This window comes from Onychostruthus taczanowskii, unplaced genomic scaffold (genome assembly GCF_017590055.1).
Source record: "Onychostruthus taczanowskii isolate IOZ18803 unplaced genomic scaffold, ASM1759005v1 scaffold37, whole genome shotgun sequence".
Lineage (NCBI taxonomy): Eukaryota > Metazoa > Chordata > Aves > Passeriformes > Passeridae > Onychostruthus > Onychostruthus taczanowskii.
In genome coordinates this window covers 9,158,920-9,175,744 of record NW_024501126.1, presented here as the reverse complement: position 1 = coordinate 9,175,744, position 16,825 = coordinate 9,158,920, and the positions used below count along the sequence as shown (strand labels likewise).

Below are 16,825 nucleotides of genomic sequence, written 5' to 3'. Positions count from 1 at the left end.
TTCCTTTCTGAAGTACATCTTTCGTTTTGTCTTCTCTTACTCAGTGTCTAGCTGAGAAGATAGGATTGGAACCTTTAATTTTGGAAGTCCTTGTAGAGGATCAGCAAACAATCTTGTTTTCCCTTTTTACTGAAAGGGGGAGCAGGAGTGTCTGTGGTTTGTGAGCAAAAGTGTTTTAGGAGATGAATTAACAATGTAAAATTCCAGTAAAAGTTTGAAAGTGCAAAAGGAACCCAACCTTTAATGCAGTAATCAAAGTGCTGCGTTGGGATTCAGGCTGAGTAACTCAACTCTCATTTATTCTTTGGTTTAAATAAATATATTAGCCATGACCTTATAACAAGTTGTTGCTGGTTTAGTCTGTACCAAAGTAGTTCAAGAATTTGTGTGTGGTTCTGTGTGAAGCCATATATCAGGGAATAGTAAACTGGCCTGTTCATTGCCATGCATTTAAGGGGTCAGGCTTCTAACAGGAGTTCTCACAGTATATCACTGGAAAAACTCTCAAACTATTTCAACTGGAAGTCTTCAGAACTCCCCTGTCTGCTTGCTAGTGCTCTGGCAGCATTTCTCCCATTCATAATTGCTTTGGAAGGCTTTCATTAAAATAAGTAATTATTGACTTCCAGAATCAGATTAGAAACTGCAAAGAACAAAAAGAAAATTTAGATTACTGTCTTACAAGCAAAGTGGAAGTGTCATTCTTATGTGAAAACATCTTTTCTGAAATGTCACCTGCTTTGTGATGTTGGCATAATACATAATTTAGAGATCCTGCTTCTGGTTGCTAACCCATTTAATTTGCCATATGCTGATGTCTGGTGCAGAAGTGGTGCTCAGGAGACAGCACACGTCCACTGAGCAGTCGTGCATTTTTGTGTATTTTTACACCGGTTTAACCTGCTCCTAAGACGCTTGCATTTCCAGCCCAGAAGGTGTGCCCTGCAAGAAAGGGGTTGTGTTGTGTGGCTGCTCAGGGTCTCCAAGGGAGTGCAAGTGGAGGAGCCTACAAGAAAGATTGAGAGGGACTTTTTACAGGGGCATGTACTGACAGGACAAGGGGGAATGGCTTCAAACTGAAAGAGAGAATGTTTAGGTTAGATATTAGGAAGAAATTCTTCGCTGTGAGGGTGGGGGCACTGGAACTGTTCACCTAGGGAAGTTGTGGTTGCCCCATCTCTGGAAGTGTTAAATGCCACATTGGATGGGGCATTGAGAAATCTGTTCTAGTGGAAGGTGTCCCTGCCCACAACAGGGGTGTTGGAACTACATGATGTTTGTTCTCCTTCCAGCCCAGGCCATTCATGGATTCTATAAAATTGAGAGGTGGTAGCACTCTTCATGGGAGTACATGTATCCTTCCCCCCTCCTCCAGGTCCCTAATTCTGGGGCTCTTAGAGCTGCCAGTCTAGGATCTACTGCTTATAAAATACTGCTGCTAGTAAGACCTTGTGATAGGTACTGGATGGGATAAGTAGTAAGCCTGGAAGTGATGTAGGAAGTTATTCTTGCAGCAGCAGATCTTGCCGCAGTGGAGGATCCCAGAGGCAATTTACAAAGACTTCTGGAAGATTTTTCTTTTAACGTAACCTTTTAAAATAATTTGAATAGTTTTTAATAACAGTACTGCTTCAGCCCATTGATACTTTGTTGAACTACCTTGGGTGAAAGCAGAACTTTTGCTTGGGCCAGCTAACTCCTTAGTCCATGCAGACTAAGCTGGTTGTGGCTACCCCTGGGTCGGACTGTGACACCTGGTAGGTGATAAATGTGATACACTGTGTCTGTGAAGAATATACTTTTTTCATGATCTTCCCTTGTGATGAGGAAGTTGATTTTTGAAGCCCTGAGTTTGTTCTGCCACGTGCCATTATAATTTGGTGGCAGTTTGTGCATGCATTTAGCTTGTCCTGCAGGTTGTACATACTTAAAGCACCAGAAAACTGGAACCACAAAGCTGCACTTTTGTCAGTAGAGACTGTGGTTCTTCATGTTTTTGCTGAAAGAAAAAGATAGAGAGAATGAATTTTTTTAAAATAGTGACATGTCCTAAACATTACTCAATGGGGTGATTTTTTCACCAGTATAATTTCTGCTGTTCACCAGGTTTCTTTTTATTGCCATAATACACCACCCATTTCTCTACTATACTTATTGAATTACAAGGCAATGAAGCCAGCTCACTTTATTTAATAAACTTTTATCATTCACAGTAATGACTAATATTCTGGAAGTCTTTCTGTCACTTTAAAAAAAATGTGCTTAAGTCTTCTGAAAGACTGCCCCATTTTAAATGAGCATATGCAGAAGTGGACTGCTGTCACCTCTTCTGATATTTGCTGTTTTGAACTGAAGTAAAACAGTAAAAAACAAAAAGAAAAAAGGTAAAGAAAAGAAAAAGTAAAAAAAAGAAAAATCATAATTGGTAGCCCATAGCGATGCAGTTTTGCCAGTGCTTTATCATGGAGGTATTGTTCTGTCAGGTACTTACTCTTGCAGAAGCTATAGAGTGATTATTTACTTATGAAGCTAGATGGTATTATGTTTCATGGGGATTTTTGTATTTACATCTTTGCCATGGCATCTGTTGTGATGATGTGCCTCAAGTTACTCTTTTCCAAAGACTTCAGCCAGACTTTAATAGGGGAAAGAGGAAGATCTGTAGCAGTCTCTTTTATTGGTCATACTTGCACTGCAGTCATGTAATTAAAAAAGAAGCGTCTTAAAATGTTTCCTTGTGCAATCTGTGCTGAAAGATGCATCAAACAGAGGAAGTTTGTTTTCAGAGCCTTCCTTGTTACTTATTACTTATTTAAGAGTCCAAGAGGGGATGATCCCAGGAAATTAAGCTGTTGTCTCAGTGCTGTAATTGTGCTGCGATACGATCTCATGTTGAAATGGTATCTCTCTTCTAGATGAAATCTTCTGAGCTGTCGCACGGCATGGGAGAGTGGGGGTTGTGTTATAAAACACACAGATTGAAAATTCGCCACTCGGTAAAAGGTGCTAAAGTTACAGTGAGGAGAGATATTCCCCTTACTGCTAATAAAATTGTCATGATTTCAAGGACACCGCTGCAGTGCCCTTAGCAGAAGCTCAAAGCTGCAATTTGTGTCGGGCCTGATGGAGGGTGAACAGGTGGATAATGGGGACTGTAACAGCAGGGTAACAGTGAGAAAGGAGAGCTGATACACAGCGATAATTGCATGTTAATTAAGGAGAGAAAGAGGGAGGCAGGTAGATGTGGGCTGTAAATGCTGCAAAAGAGACTGATAGAGGGGAAAATAAAAGTATGGGGGAACTGATGGTCGCTTTGGTGGCTTAGAGATGGAGGCTGCAGGAAGAGCACATGGGGCTGCCTTTCGGGGGTTTGCAAGATGCTGCTCCCCTTACCCATCAGTCTCTGGTTAGGGTGCTGTGGAGATGAAGAGACCCTCAGTCCTGCTGTCAGCTTCACAGCTGGTTCCTGTCAGTGACGAGAGGGTTGACTCCTGGTGAGGCATCTGTCTGTACGTGGGGGCTGTGTTACAGGGCTGGAGGCTGCCCAGCCTGGCTCTTCACCGGTCCAGAGCAGGGCTGTTGAAGCCAGGTGTCAGCTTCCTGCCTGTAACCAGAGAAAGGGCGTTTAACTAAATGGAATTGGTACCGCAGAAGTAACGCTGCACATGCTGTACAGTATATCAATTAATTTCACATGCCCCAGAAACTCTGGAGATAGCATGCTTAATGTTATCTCCTACCTCACTTAATGGGATTTTATTAGAAAATTATATTGAAGTGGATAGAGGGTGAGGGAGAAATTGAACAGCATTGTGAACAGACTGTTGAAAATGATCAGGTTACCGCAGCCTAATGAGTTAAGGCAATGGGAATGGGCATAAGCTGCTACCTGGGTGGTTTTGACTGATGTGCTCTCTAATTGCAGTGGGATAGAAATTAATGACTTGCCAGCTGCTGTCCTGCATCTAACTAATACTAAAAATGCTGCAGAAACCCAGTGTTTTTGCAGCATCTGCCACTTCACACACTTTTCTTAGAGACTGCTATTCTACATATAATGGTCCTCGTGTCTACCATAATGCCTGATGTTTCTGTTTTAGAAGTGAGTAGCAGAGAAGGACTTGGATACTCTACATGGAAATGCAGACCTTTCCATCATTACTTTGGGCTCAGTCAGGTTTTTAGTAAGTTCAGCAAGTCCCTAAGGACACATGAGAAGCAGCTGTAGGCCAGCGCTGATAGGCATTACCATGCAGCTGTAAGCAGCATTAAGGCAGGGATTTATACAGTCAATAAGCTCAGTGTTATAGGTGGGGTAAGCCTGAGAACGTGACAGAGGTAGCAACAACTTTCACCCTTTGGTTGCTTTTCTTGAGAGGAAGAAATTGGGGAAAATTGCTGGCCACCTTTATCCAAAGGATTGTTATGGTTTTGCAAATCTGTATTTCTTATCTGTCATTAGAGAAGAGTGTTAATCTGTTCCAGCGCAGGTGTGCTAACAGCTCTGGGGGGGTGCTGTGTGTTGCAGACCTACATTGGTTCGATAGTTGCATCTGTGAACCCCTACAAGAGCATCCCAGGGCTGTACGACCGCGCCGCCGTGGAGCGGTACAGCAAGCACCACATGGGAGAGATCGCGCCTCACATCTTCGCCGTGGCCAACGAGTGCTACCGCTGCCTCTGGAAGCGCCACGAAAACCAGTGCATCCTCATCAGGTGAGTGGGGGCTGCTGCTGCCCCTCTGCGTGTCCCTGATGGTGAGCTCTTCAAGGTGGTTTGGGAGCATGGCTATGGGCCACATGGGGAGAGCTCCAAAAGAAAGCAGGCTTTTTAAACAGCACCGTTTCAAGAGAGTTCTGAACTTGTTTTGTGTCATTCTGTGCACCTCTAACAAAACGTATTGGGTTTTTTATATTTAGTGAAAAAACCCTGTTTAATTTTTGGGCATTTTTTGGTCTTCATACATCAAATGTTACCCTAAGTGTTTTCCCACCAGTTTAAACATCTCTGTGCAGCTCAGTAGTTTGTCGCCGCTGGACCTTGATTTCTGTATGGAGAGGAAAAGAAAAAAATTACCCTACAAGTTCTTGAGATATGCAGTAAATAAGAATAACAAGAGAGAAACCCCTCCACATTTCAGCCACTTAATTCTGCCTGATTAATCTTCCTTGCTTAATCTTGTTGTGCTTTAATTTAATGGTGATTTAATAGCTTCCCGTTTGAACCACTGTGCTGCTGGTATTCAGGATCTGGCTGTGGCCGAGTGTGCGTTAGGGAGCAGTTGGCATTTCAATAGCTTTTCACTGCTTTCAGCTCCTCCTTCCTTCTGGCTCCAGAAGAGGTGAAAACGCAGCCAGCTCTTTTCCCATTCCCTAGCCTGCCAGCTCAGCTGTGTTGGCTCATACACAGGCAGGGAGACCAAAGTCTGGCCCACCAGATAGGGAGGAGCAGGTTACTGCAGCATGGCCCCAACCACTGGGCTCTGGACAGGGTGTGATGCTCAGAGGGGTAGGAGACCTTGTGTTTCCCCTACCTCTCCTCTCTTGCCTTCACAACATTTTTGTGATTAGGCCTACTTGCTGTCACCTTCCTGCACCCCAAAGTTACATGTGTAGAACTCTTCAGGCATGAGTTGCCATAATTTTGGCTGTCTCCAGACCTCCCCAGGAGTTCTTGTGGTGGCTGTAGGACTGGCTGCAGCATGGGGCAGATGGTGGGACAGAGAGGGGATGAGGCAGAGTGAGAGCAGCACCTTTGGCAATAGGCAGTTTCTACTGACATTTCAGATTGTGGGCCAGGTTGCAAGGCTTCATGGATAAGAGGGGGATTTGGTGTATGTAGTTCAGCACCCAAGCTGTTAGAAATGTGGACTAGCTGCAACACAGCCAGGCCTGCCTTGCAACTTTCTGCAGGCTCTCAGGTCACAGTGCCCACCTGCCCTGGCCTCTAGGCAGGTTCTGCTTTGCAGTGACACAAAGCTGAAGAGTGTGTTTTTTCCAGCTTTCTTTAACTGTTTTTCTCCTTCCTATTATTTAATACATAGTTCTGTACGTATAAAGATGAGCTCAGGTGAGAGTCGAAACAAAAACAAAATTCACAGAGATTTTTGTTATGTGACAATAGCTAGCCTGGAGTCATGATTTTGTTTTTTATTGCTAGGCTGTTACTTGTGAACAGCCTGTGTACACAAATTTAGGGACCAAAACAATTTCTGATGGCCATTGGTATTTTTGCCCTTCTCTACTAGTCTCAGTATTTTACCTTTCATTGCAGTTCCTTACGAGCTGCCAGGAGGAAAGGAGGTTATGTCCTAAAATGGACATAAGCAGAAGTCTGTGATGTTCCAGGGGAGTGTTCAGCATTTTCTGCTCTGTAAACCATATACAGAGCAGAACCATACTTTGGTACAGATAAGCCATAATATGGAGGATTTTTGTATTAGGAATCCCTTTTAAAATTGTTTACTGTGGATATGGATTGAAACAGTGATTTGTGTAAGTTCTGTGTTTCAGATCAGTGGCACAATACAACCGTATAAGGGTGTCTTGTTACTGGAGAAATTGAGGAAACATGCAATTCAAATTAAAAAAAAAAATTGAATGCCAAATCTGCTTTCCTAAAAGAGCATTATCTGCTCTATCTGTGAAGGACTCAGAATAGGATTTTTTAAAATTATTGAAGGTTTCCATGGCCTTCCTACAGCTTAGGAAAGTCCCTGTTGTCACATGCCTAGTTTAGGGCATAGGAAGTGGGAGGTATAACAGTGTACTTGGCAAATTCAGCATCCTGTCATTCCTGCATCTTTTACTGGCTTAGAATTAGGCATTGTAACAAGTCACTGTACTGTCACTGTAACTTTCTTGGTTACTACTGGCATTTGAAAAAGAACATAGCCAAGTGGAGCTCTTTAGTGTTTTAACTCAGATAAATATAGAGATGATGAAGAGGAAAATTCTGTTGCACCTCGAAAACACGGTGGTTAAAATGAGGGAATTATTCACATTCTGATAGGCAGTTTGAGCTGCTCCTGACCTTGGGATCTCAGCATTAGGTAGTAAAATGTAACAGCCTCACAAAGGAAGGCGCTTGCGTTGCTTTCTGATGTTCCTCTGGACTTGAAGTGCCCCCTGCTGGCCCTCGGAATTAGCTCAGCTTTGGTTTGGAGCTGCTTTCTTCATGCTTTGGGTTCAAAACCTGTGAAAAAGCTTCTAGTGTTTTGAAATATTAATATTTGGATATTTTTAGGGCTGGGGTGGGGTGAGAGGGCGAATTGCAGAACATGAATTAGAAAAACTCAGAATATCATTTAAATGTGAGACCATTTTTCCTGTATAACCATCCAGGTCAGAGGTGAAAAGGAAGGAAATACAGAAGAGATGATAAATTGAATCACCTAGAGATGCTTATTTATTGGTGTGTGTAACAGGCATTAATTCATGATAATGCTGCATAAAAAGGACTTATCAGTCTAAGATGTCAACAAATTGGCACACTGAAGAAGCTGTACACAACTGGTGTTAGAATATGTACATAGTTGTGAAATGGTATTTTAACTCTCCCAGGCTAAAAAACTGGAGTCTTTTCTGTAGACAAAAAGATCTGCATCAATGACTTCTCAGTTTCATGTTGGTCTGAACCATTACTGCAGGGTCCAGTTTCATTTAAAACAGGGGGGAAAAACCCACCATGTTAAAAACATCTTCTGATTTTTCAGCTGGGTGCCTCAGGAACATGAAGAACATCCATCTAATTTGAGCAATAGTCAAGTAGCTTGTCCTGGTGGAGGAAAGAGGCTGAGCTGCCCCATAATTAGCTGAAGTTTACAAGTTGAGACCAAGTTCAAACCTCCATGCCTTTTTTGCAAGAATAGGAAAATATCTTCAGGTTTGGTTTGGTTGAGGTTTTTTTTGCTGCTCTGTTTAAGGTGGTCTAGTCTGTGCAGAAGCAAAAACATGCTCTTCTCTCAGATAAAATTGTAATTGATCCACATCAGAGCACTCCCAAAGAAGTGTAAGAGGAGCCACAACCGTTGCTCTGTATGACATTCAAGTCAGTGCCGTGAGTGGGAAATCATTGTCTGATACCAATTTGTTTGCTCTCTTATTATTATCTCACGGCCTGAAACTTTTTGTTATTGTTTTTCAGCTTGAAAATCAATATGAAACAAATCTTTTGTATGGGACGAAGATCTGTGATGGGTGTAGTGTCCTTGTGAGACTGATGCACCAAAGTTCAGACGTGCATTTGATGAAGTGTATTTGCTGAAGGGGCCTGTTTTGTCTGTGTGAATCTGCCTTGGGGTTTTAAAGGCAGCAGACTGTAAGGCCCCAAAAACCTCACTTGATGAGACTCTTGAAAGGATTTATGGTTGTTCTTGTACTCAGATGCACAGGAGAAGTACTGAGAAGATATTCTCAAGGAGTCAAAACAAAACAAAAAAAAAAAGCTGGCAACTTTAGAAAGTCAGAGAACTTTTGCAAAGGTTTAGAGCAGCATTCCATCAACACAAAACTCTTCTCAAAGTGTTAACTTAGCCCTTTAACTTTGCAAACTCTAAGCTCATCCAAGTTTAAGTTACACTAAACTCTGAGAAGAGGGAGTTAGAGGGAGAAAGTGAGAAAGGCAGAAAAGATACAGAAACAAATAAGTATAGCTACCACTCCTGGTTCCAGAGGTGTTCAGCTGGTAGAAATTCTAAGAGGAGGCAGGGTCAAGATGTGTAGACCTCCTGTCTCAGTTCAAGTATCCTTTGGCCTTCCTGGGCCCTTCCCCCATGTGGGGCTTCTGGTCATTTGGCCCTCAGGAGATGGGTTGGGGGTTCCAGAGGTGTCATGGAGCAGTGCCTTTGGTGTGTCAGCAATTAGCAGCCACTACAGACTGTTCTTCTGACTCTTACACAGACAGAATAGGGAAATGATTTAGTGTTATGTCCTTCAGCATGAGGAGTCTCTCTTAGTGACCCCTTTTTATGCTGTGGCAGTCGTGAGTGCAGGCTGCTGTGCCCTTAGCCCTGCATAGAACAAATCACGGAGAAAGTCTAAAGATCTTCTAAGGGGGGGCCTTCTGGCCTGCTGTCAGACTTAATATGTTCACAGTCCTGAACGTAGTGATGTGGAACAAGCTGCACACTTAAACTCATGGGCTGGAAAGGTTGCTGGAAAGGTTGCACTAAAAAATTCACCCTTTTACTGACCTTGTAGGTGAAAGCTTTCTAAGCACTCTGAAAGGTTGATCCCATGTAACTGTAAAAGTGGATAGAATGGAGTGGTTACTACTAAATGAGTAGAGAACATTGTGTAAATCCATCCATTGGACTTTGTGGAACTGAAGGTGGTTCAGAGAAAAATTTTAAAAAAGTAATAAAAATATAACATGGGAAATGGCTAATGGAAACAGGCACCTTGAATTTGGGGCACTAACCATCAAGCCATGCACAGCAGAAAGAGCGCCAGGATGAATTGTTGGCTTCTCCTTCTACCATGAGAACTGAGAGGTATCAAATGAAGCTAATAGAAAGTGGATCTGAAAAAACAAGATCATTTGCTTTTCAAGGTAGTATAGCTAGAAACTCATAGAAAATAAATATATTGAGGGTTACAAGACATGTAAAAACCAGATTTAGATCAGGAAGCCTCTGAACAGCAAAGAGTTGGAAGCTGGAAGAACACAGAAGGGAAATAATCTATGTCTTTCATGGGCATCTCCAATTGGCAACTGTCAAAATAGAACACTGGGCAGGTTCAGAATTGAACCAGTTCTGAGTCTCCCTGTTCTGAGAAAAAAACAAGAGCATGTAATTGTGCATAATGCCAGCTGTACCAGAGAGAGGTGCAGGAGATCTTTTTCCATCAGCTTTGAATGAATGGCACTTGTAGAATGGCTCTCAGCTACAGTGGGGTAACTTTCAGCTTCCACAGAACTACAGATTCTGCAGACCGAGGGACAGTGGGTTGGGGCAGAGGAAGGATGGTATCAATGGAAGACGTGATGTCCTCAATGTCACCTTGTGCCTGCTGTTGAGCAATATGCATGGCTCAGAGGGAGAGAATTAAGCAGGAAGAGGTGTATGTTACTTGATGATTTATTGCGATAAACAAGAATAATGCAAGGGTTTGTGAAGCTCTCTCACAACTACTAGTAAAAATGGGGTTTTTTATGGTGAGTATTGAATGCAGGAATATTAAGTATTTCTTCTTGGGCAGAAGAGATGAGTGAGTGAGGGCCTGCAAAGAGAAGGGGAAGGAATACTGAAAAGGCCAGACGTCAAGGGTAAAATTACATTAAAAAAACTACAGAATTTGTTTGATGTGGTATAAATGTAATGGATGAATCACACTTGCTGGAACATATTGGCAGTTATGAAGAAGTCTCACTATGTTTCCTGAATGTCTCTTCCCTAATTTTATTATTGACATTCATTTGCAGGAAAATGTCATGCTGTATTTATGGGCAATGCCTTTCTTCCTTGCATTTTACTAGAAAGCATCATTACACTTTGTTTTAACCTAAAATCACTGGGGTCATTACACAGCAATGGCACAACAAAAGACTGCCAATTATCTAGGCTTGCTCCACATGCCCAATTGTGCTCCATCAAAGTCAAAATTCCCACTTGCTACAATGGAGAAGGTGAAGTAAGACCAAAATGTGCCCTCTTTCTTTGGGAATATACGGGAATTAGGTACAGCTTAATGAGGAGCAAAGCCACAGTTTAGGGTACATTACTATTACTGTAGATTAAGAGTGAGCAAATTAGACAAACTTTCCCTACAAGTTATTTTTGTTAATGGCTTACAGTGTCTGTTTAGGCTACATAATTGAAGGGAAAGGGCATTGGGGAAATAAGCCAAATCTAAACTTTCCCTTTTTAGAGTGTAGGTTTTGAAGAGAAACTGAGTATATTGCCTTCTGTTTGTATCAGCAGGGTTGCTTATTAATAATTTGCTTTTAAAATGTCAATTTAGCATTATCAAATAGCTTTGTTCTCCTTTGGGTGGTGATGAAAGGTTTTATATCTCTGATGGTAATGAGAGGTGGAAATTGGATATTTTGAACTCACACGAATCTGGTTTGTTTAAACAGGTACATAAAAAGTTTGTTTAAAGAGTATGTAGCTCGCTAAGAATTTCAGTATTAATTGTACAAGTGGCCTTTATGTGTGAGAATGTGCATTGGTGTCTCTAACTTCCTCCTCCTCCCAGCAGGGCTCCTTCGTTAGCTAGACTGCTGCAGTGTTTACCAAACTCTCCCATATAATTCTTAGTTTGGTTTTTATCCCTTTGCCATGTCTTTTTTGTAAGTTTGTTTTAACATGATGGTGGGAAGTGCTGGATAATTGTTTACATTCAGAGAGCTTTTTGTTGCCTCTTAGGTGTGTGTACATATGCAGTCAGTGCCTTGAAATGCTGTCTGGGCAGTTAAAAAGCTTTGGGACAGCTTCTGTTTTTCCTTGGATGTCATATTCAGGAAGTTTAATGGGGTTTTCTGGCTTCATTTGACCATCACTTCTAATCGCCCCAGTCTTCCTGACCTCCAGTAATGTAGAGTTTGGGTGGCTAGCCTGAGGGCTTCTTCACTGGACACTGGGACTGTGCAAACCATTTCCTCATCTTCTTTCAGTGGCGAAAGTGGTGCTGGGAAGACGGAGAGCACTAAGCTGATTCTCAAGTTCTTGTCTGCAATGAGCCAGCATTCACTGGAGCTGTCCTCCAGAGAGAAGACCTCCTGTGTGGAGCAAGCTATTCTTGAGAGCAGGTATAGGACCTTTCAACACATGGGTATTTTTTTCAGAAGACATAAACCTTGACATTGAAATAAGATCTTGCAATGTAATCAAATACGTGTGTGTGTGTTTACTGAAAAAAAAGTAAAAGTAAAGTGTGTACTGGAGAAAGGAAAGTACTCCATTAAATAAAATTACCTGGCTGCTCTAGAGAATTGTGAGCATGGTGGTATTCTTAGTGAAGCAAACATACGCAGAGTTTTGAATTGCATGAAGCTTTAATGGTGGCTTTCATTTTTGTTTGGGGCTGAATTCAGATGATCAGAGTAAGGGAAATGGGTGATGGGCGGGGGAAACCTTTGGTTCAGTTTGTGTAGCCTGAGGATATGGTAGAACAAGATACAGCATGGTGAGGATAAAGTGCTCAAGTGGTAAAAGCATGCTGAGGAAAGGGAGGATAAGGAGAGCTGATAAGACAGATGAGAAAATGTATCAGATAAATTGGACGCAATCTATGCAAGCAAAAAAGAAATCTTGGTGTTGACATGAAATTACATGGTTCTAAACAATTTAAAAACTAAGGCAATTTGAGATGCTGTTACTTCTGTTTATCTTGCTTCATCTCTGCTGTACATGCTGTATCTTGATGTAGTTATTTTTTTTAATTCCCAAGGACAAGGACTCCTTGCATCTATCTAGCAATTTCCTTGTGCTGAGATTTCTTATTTCTATCATTTGAGTACTGCAGTGAGAATTGTGTGCATATTTTGAGCAATTACAAAAGAAGTAGGAAGCAGCAGTTACAACTCTGAAGCTGCAGAGTAGTTCAGTGTGATATTTCTTCCTGTTGCATGAATACTTGCATCTTCTGCTAGAAAACTGAGATGCCCGTTGCTAAAGGAAGGGTAATGCTGAGATGTAGGCTGCTGCTGATTAGAGTGTCAGAGGGGAGCTTGTCAGAGTGCTGCTCCTTTCACCAGCCCCACATGAAGTTGTTGGCATGCTGGTCACATGTTAACACTCCTGTCATTCTCTGTCTTCACAGTCCAATTATGGAAGCTTTTGGCAATGCAAAGACTGTTTACAACAACAACTCAAGCCGCTTTGGGAAGTTTATTCAGCTGAACATCTGTCAGAAAGGGAACATTCAGGGAGGAAGAATTATGGATTGTATCCTTGTTTGGTGATTTGATCCCTGTTTGTGGGAAGTGCCCATATACCTCCTTGATGGAGGACTGAGGGAGAACTGGCTTGCCTTTGTCTGTCCTTTCACCCCATCCTGAAATATACACAGTTAAACTGAGCTGATGTAGCTGGGAAGGGGAAGCAGCAACACCAAATTCACACATGCACACATGCTTTTGTAGTGGGTGGGATGTAAGTACTCTTGGAGGAGCAGCACTTCGGATTACTACCACTAGCGTGACATGGCTCATGTGCATTTCCCATGTAATGAGCTAAAACAGCCTGGGTCCTCAGGAATAACTTGAGTTGTCAGCCATTTCTCTCATTACTGTATCCAAAGATAAGCTGCTTACTTCTCTGGAAAAGTATGTGAAAGAGCAGAGCTGTTCAATTTCTGCAGTGTGAGTCTGGGTGGGTTAAATCCTCAGATTTGTCCTGCATTTGGCAAAATCAGACTATGAGCCAGCTCCACCAGAGCGGCAGAGTTGTGAGGATGAGGAATATTCCAAGGAGATCCTACCTGCTGTTTTAAACATAAACTGCTTTTTCAGTGGGAAAAATTTAATTCTTGAGGTTGTCTCCAAGTTTTAGGGGAAGAAAAAAAAAAAAAGCAAAGGAAAACAGATGTCATTTAAAATGCAGAATCTGCCAAGTCCAGTTTTGGTGGGATGGAAGGGAAGGTGTTGATACACAGATATTAGAACTGCTACAATATTATCATTGTTGCTACTGTATTTATCTTCCTGTAGGTGTATTGTATGAAACCGGTTTAGCATGTTTTAAAAAAAGACCATGATAGTCTTCCTATTGTCTCAAACAAAAGAGGGAAGATTATAAAAAGCTTCTGCATGAATTGATTTTTACTTTATTCCTTGACTGAAGCTTTTCTTGCTGGCTCCAGATTTATTGGAAAAAGTAAGTTATGTTTGCTTTTGCTAAGTTAATTGTTTTTTATTAAATTTTTGTCTGAAACTGTGGATAAAAAATTTGTCTTCACAAGTGATCACTTAAGTGGAAACTATTTTTTGCTTTGACAGAATCGTGTAGTAAGACAAAACCCCGGGGAAAGAAATTATCATATATTCTATGCTCTGCTGGCAGGGATAGAAGAGAGAGAGAAAGGTGAGTGGCAAAGCACAAGTCACACAGCTGTAGTGGTTTTCTGCTAGCAGTCAGCAGTGGTGACAGCAGTGGAGAATTTAACTGCAGAAACCCACTAACCGAAGCTGAGAAATAAGTTTTTTATTCAGCTGGGATTCAGTGAGTGTGAATTTGAGCTCAACTTGATAAAGAAACCCACTTAGCTGAAGAATGTCACTGAGCTGACGGTAGTTTTCCTCCCAGCTTCTGCTGTGGCCTTGGGAATATTGCTTGGGGACAAACTTGCCTCATTGTGTTCAAACTGAATATTTTTGCTGGTACTAAATAACTCCACAGCAACAAAGATAAATAATTCTGGTTGCTCTAATCCTTTCTCATAAAGAATAAATCCACTGAACAAAAGAAATGCCATTTGTATACGTGCAAAATTGCCTAAAGCTGTTTCAGCATCTCCCTGTGGGCCTGCTGTCTTTGCATGCTAAAAAGTAGAGTTAACTCTATTATGCAGCTAAATAAAACAAAACCCAGCAAAATAACCCCCCATCTGATTTGAATGTAAAACCTTGTCTTATGCATTGTCATAATTTCTGAGCAGATGAATTGTGAACTGTTCAAGTCTGACATAGTCACTTGTGGAGTCCTTCTGTTTTGGTATTCCTTTTCACTCACCCTGTTTTCTCTCATTAGATGCTTTTTACTTATCTGTACCTGAGAACTACCACTACCTGAACCAGTCTGGATGTATAGCAGATAAGACAATCAGTGACAAGGATTCTTTCCAGGAAGTCATTGTGAGTTGCTTCCTTAGATCTTTTGCTTTAAAAGTGCTGGAAGTTCAGGTTTGTGGAACCCATTGGCAAAGCAGGGTACAAAGCCTTCCTGTTCTTTCCTCCATGTGCAGCTCTCTCATTGGGGCATTAATCTTACAGGGACTTATACTTTCTCAGAATGCTTCAGCATGCCTTTATCTGTCCTCCAGAAGCAAAATGCTTACGTTTTGAAATGAAAAGAATGTCTCTTGGGAAGTCTGTAAGACTTTTACATGCTTTTGCCTTTCCCTGCGTTGTTTTATATCACTGATAAATATGCATGTACATATACACATATATATATACACATATGCACATATACACATACACACACACACACACACACACACACACACACATATATATATATATATATATAAATATCACTGTTTTTCAGTCTGAAAGCTTTGCCCAGTTCATATGTCATATGGCATCTATCTACTGGGTGGAGTCTGCAATACAGCACACAGGGAGCTGTGGCTCTTTTAAGTTGCAGCTGGAAAATGCAGTTGTATGGAGTAACTTACACAATAGAGCTATGAAAATATAAGCACAGATTAAAAACCTGGGTCCCGATGGAATCTCTCTGAATGGCTTTGTGTTCTCACCTCCACAGCAATTAGTCCATACTGACCACACTAACTGGGTATTGTAGCACTGAGGTGATGGGTGTTAGATTTTAAAAATCAGATAAAACATTTGGTTTTACGCCCTTCACCAAACTGTTTTTGCTTAGCTATGTTAATCTTTTTGCCAAACTGATGAACTAATGTCTAGATTTTTTCAGTTTAAAAATCCCTCATCTTGTATGGCAGAAGGAGGTGTTAGAAATGTTGGTAACTTACCTATATTGTAGTCACATGCTGCAGTTGGTTATCATGACATTTAATTTATGATAATCATCCCAGGCTAGGCAGACCATGAAATCAGCTGGCCAGGTGATGTTTGCCTGCTGCCTGCAGCATGGGCAGGCTGGGAGCCCGGCTGCCAGACTGCAAGGCTGCATTCCCAGAGCAGGAGGTGGGCAGAAACCCCCAGAGCTCACCCTCACCTGCCTTTTCCTGTTATAGTTATCTCCTTTGCCTGCTTTTATTGCAGTGTAAGTCTTGTGTTACTTAAGGGACACTTTTTTGTGGGAGACAGGAAGGAACAGCACAGTGCGCAGGGAGATGAACTTGTAGTGCTGCTTCCCTTTAGTTGTGAGAGGTCTGCTTTACCAAATAAACCTTCAGCCATTATCTCTACCCTGCTTTGAATTGTGGGATGAGTCTGAGGCTTTTCCATTTGTAATGGCTGATTTATGAAAGATAAAATGTGTCATCTGTCAAACACCTGCAGTGTCTATAACATGATGAGTCTGACTGTCAGGGCACAAAACAGTGATCTGGTCTCAGGCTCATATTACACCCAAATTTGGAAAGTTTGGTCATTTCAAGAGGCTTACAGTTACCTTTTCTGTGTCAAAGGAAAGCATGTGTTCCTCTTGTTTTAGTGTTTCTTTTAATATTTTACTATTTACTCTTCTCCTCATTTATGTGGTTGAGCCTTGATTGTTGCCATATTGTTTATTCATAAATTCAACACTTTTTATATAGAAATCTTTCTTCTTCAGTTTGACTGGAAGTTGTCAGACCACACTGTTAAGGTGCATGTTTGGGCACAAAAATTATCAAATCTTACATGCTGCTGTGTTTTCTCCCCCGTGCCTTGTTACCTACAAGGCCAGTAGGCAAATTTTGGTAAAAACATGCAGGAGGTAATCAATTAATAATTCAAATTATAGTAATTGCATCTGATGCACAACTCAGCAGGTCGTTCCAATATTTATATGATTTTAATGGTGAATTTGAAAGCAAATTACAACATCATTACAGCATCAAAATGAAATTTCTTAGAAGCAGAGTGATGCTTACATGTTCCAAGATGTCCCGGTGATGCCTTAGAGTGTATTCAGTTTGGGATGAAACCAAAGGAATGGACTCAAGCCAGCTCTCTTTTAGTCCTGACT

The 16,825-nt window shown here is 41.5% G+C and overlaps 1 protein-coding gene across 1 annotated transcript in view; it reads left to right on the top strand.

Moving 5' to 3' along the window:
* The window catches only part of MYO10 (myosin X), a 162,719-nt gene that overhangs the window by 84,898 nt on the left and 60,996 nt on the right, over nucleotides 1–16,825 (top strand). The window contains exons 4-9 of the mRNA XM_041411761.1: nucleotides 4,529–4,716; nucleotides 11,620–11,754; nucleotides 12,768–12,892; nucleotides 13,809–13,822; nucleotides 13,945–14,029; nucleotides 14,696–14,799. Of these exons, the coding sequence (XP_041267695.1) occupies nucleotides 4,529–4,716; nucleotides 11,620–11,754; nucleotides 12,768–12,892; nucleotides 13,809–13,822; nucleotides 13,945–14,029; nucleotides 14,696–14,799 (651 nt within the window). The remainder of the gene's footprint in view (nucleotides 1–4,528; nucleotides 4,717–11,619; nucleotides 11,755–12,767; nucleotides 12,893–13,808; nucleotides 13,823–13,944; nucleotides 14,030–14,695; nucleotides 14,800–16,825) is intronic.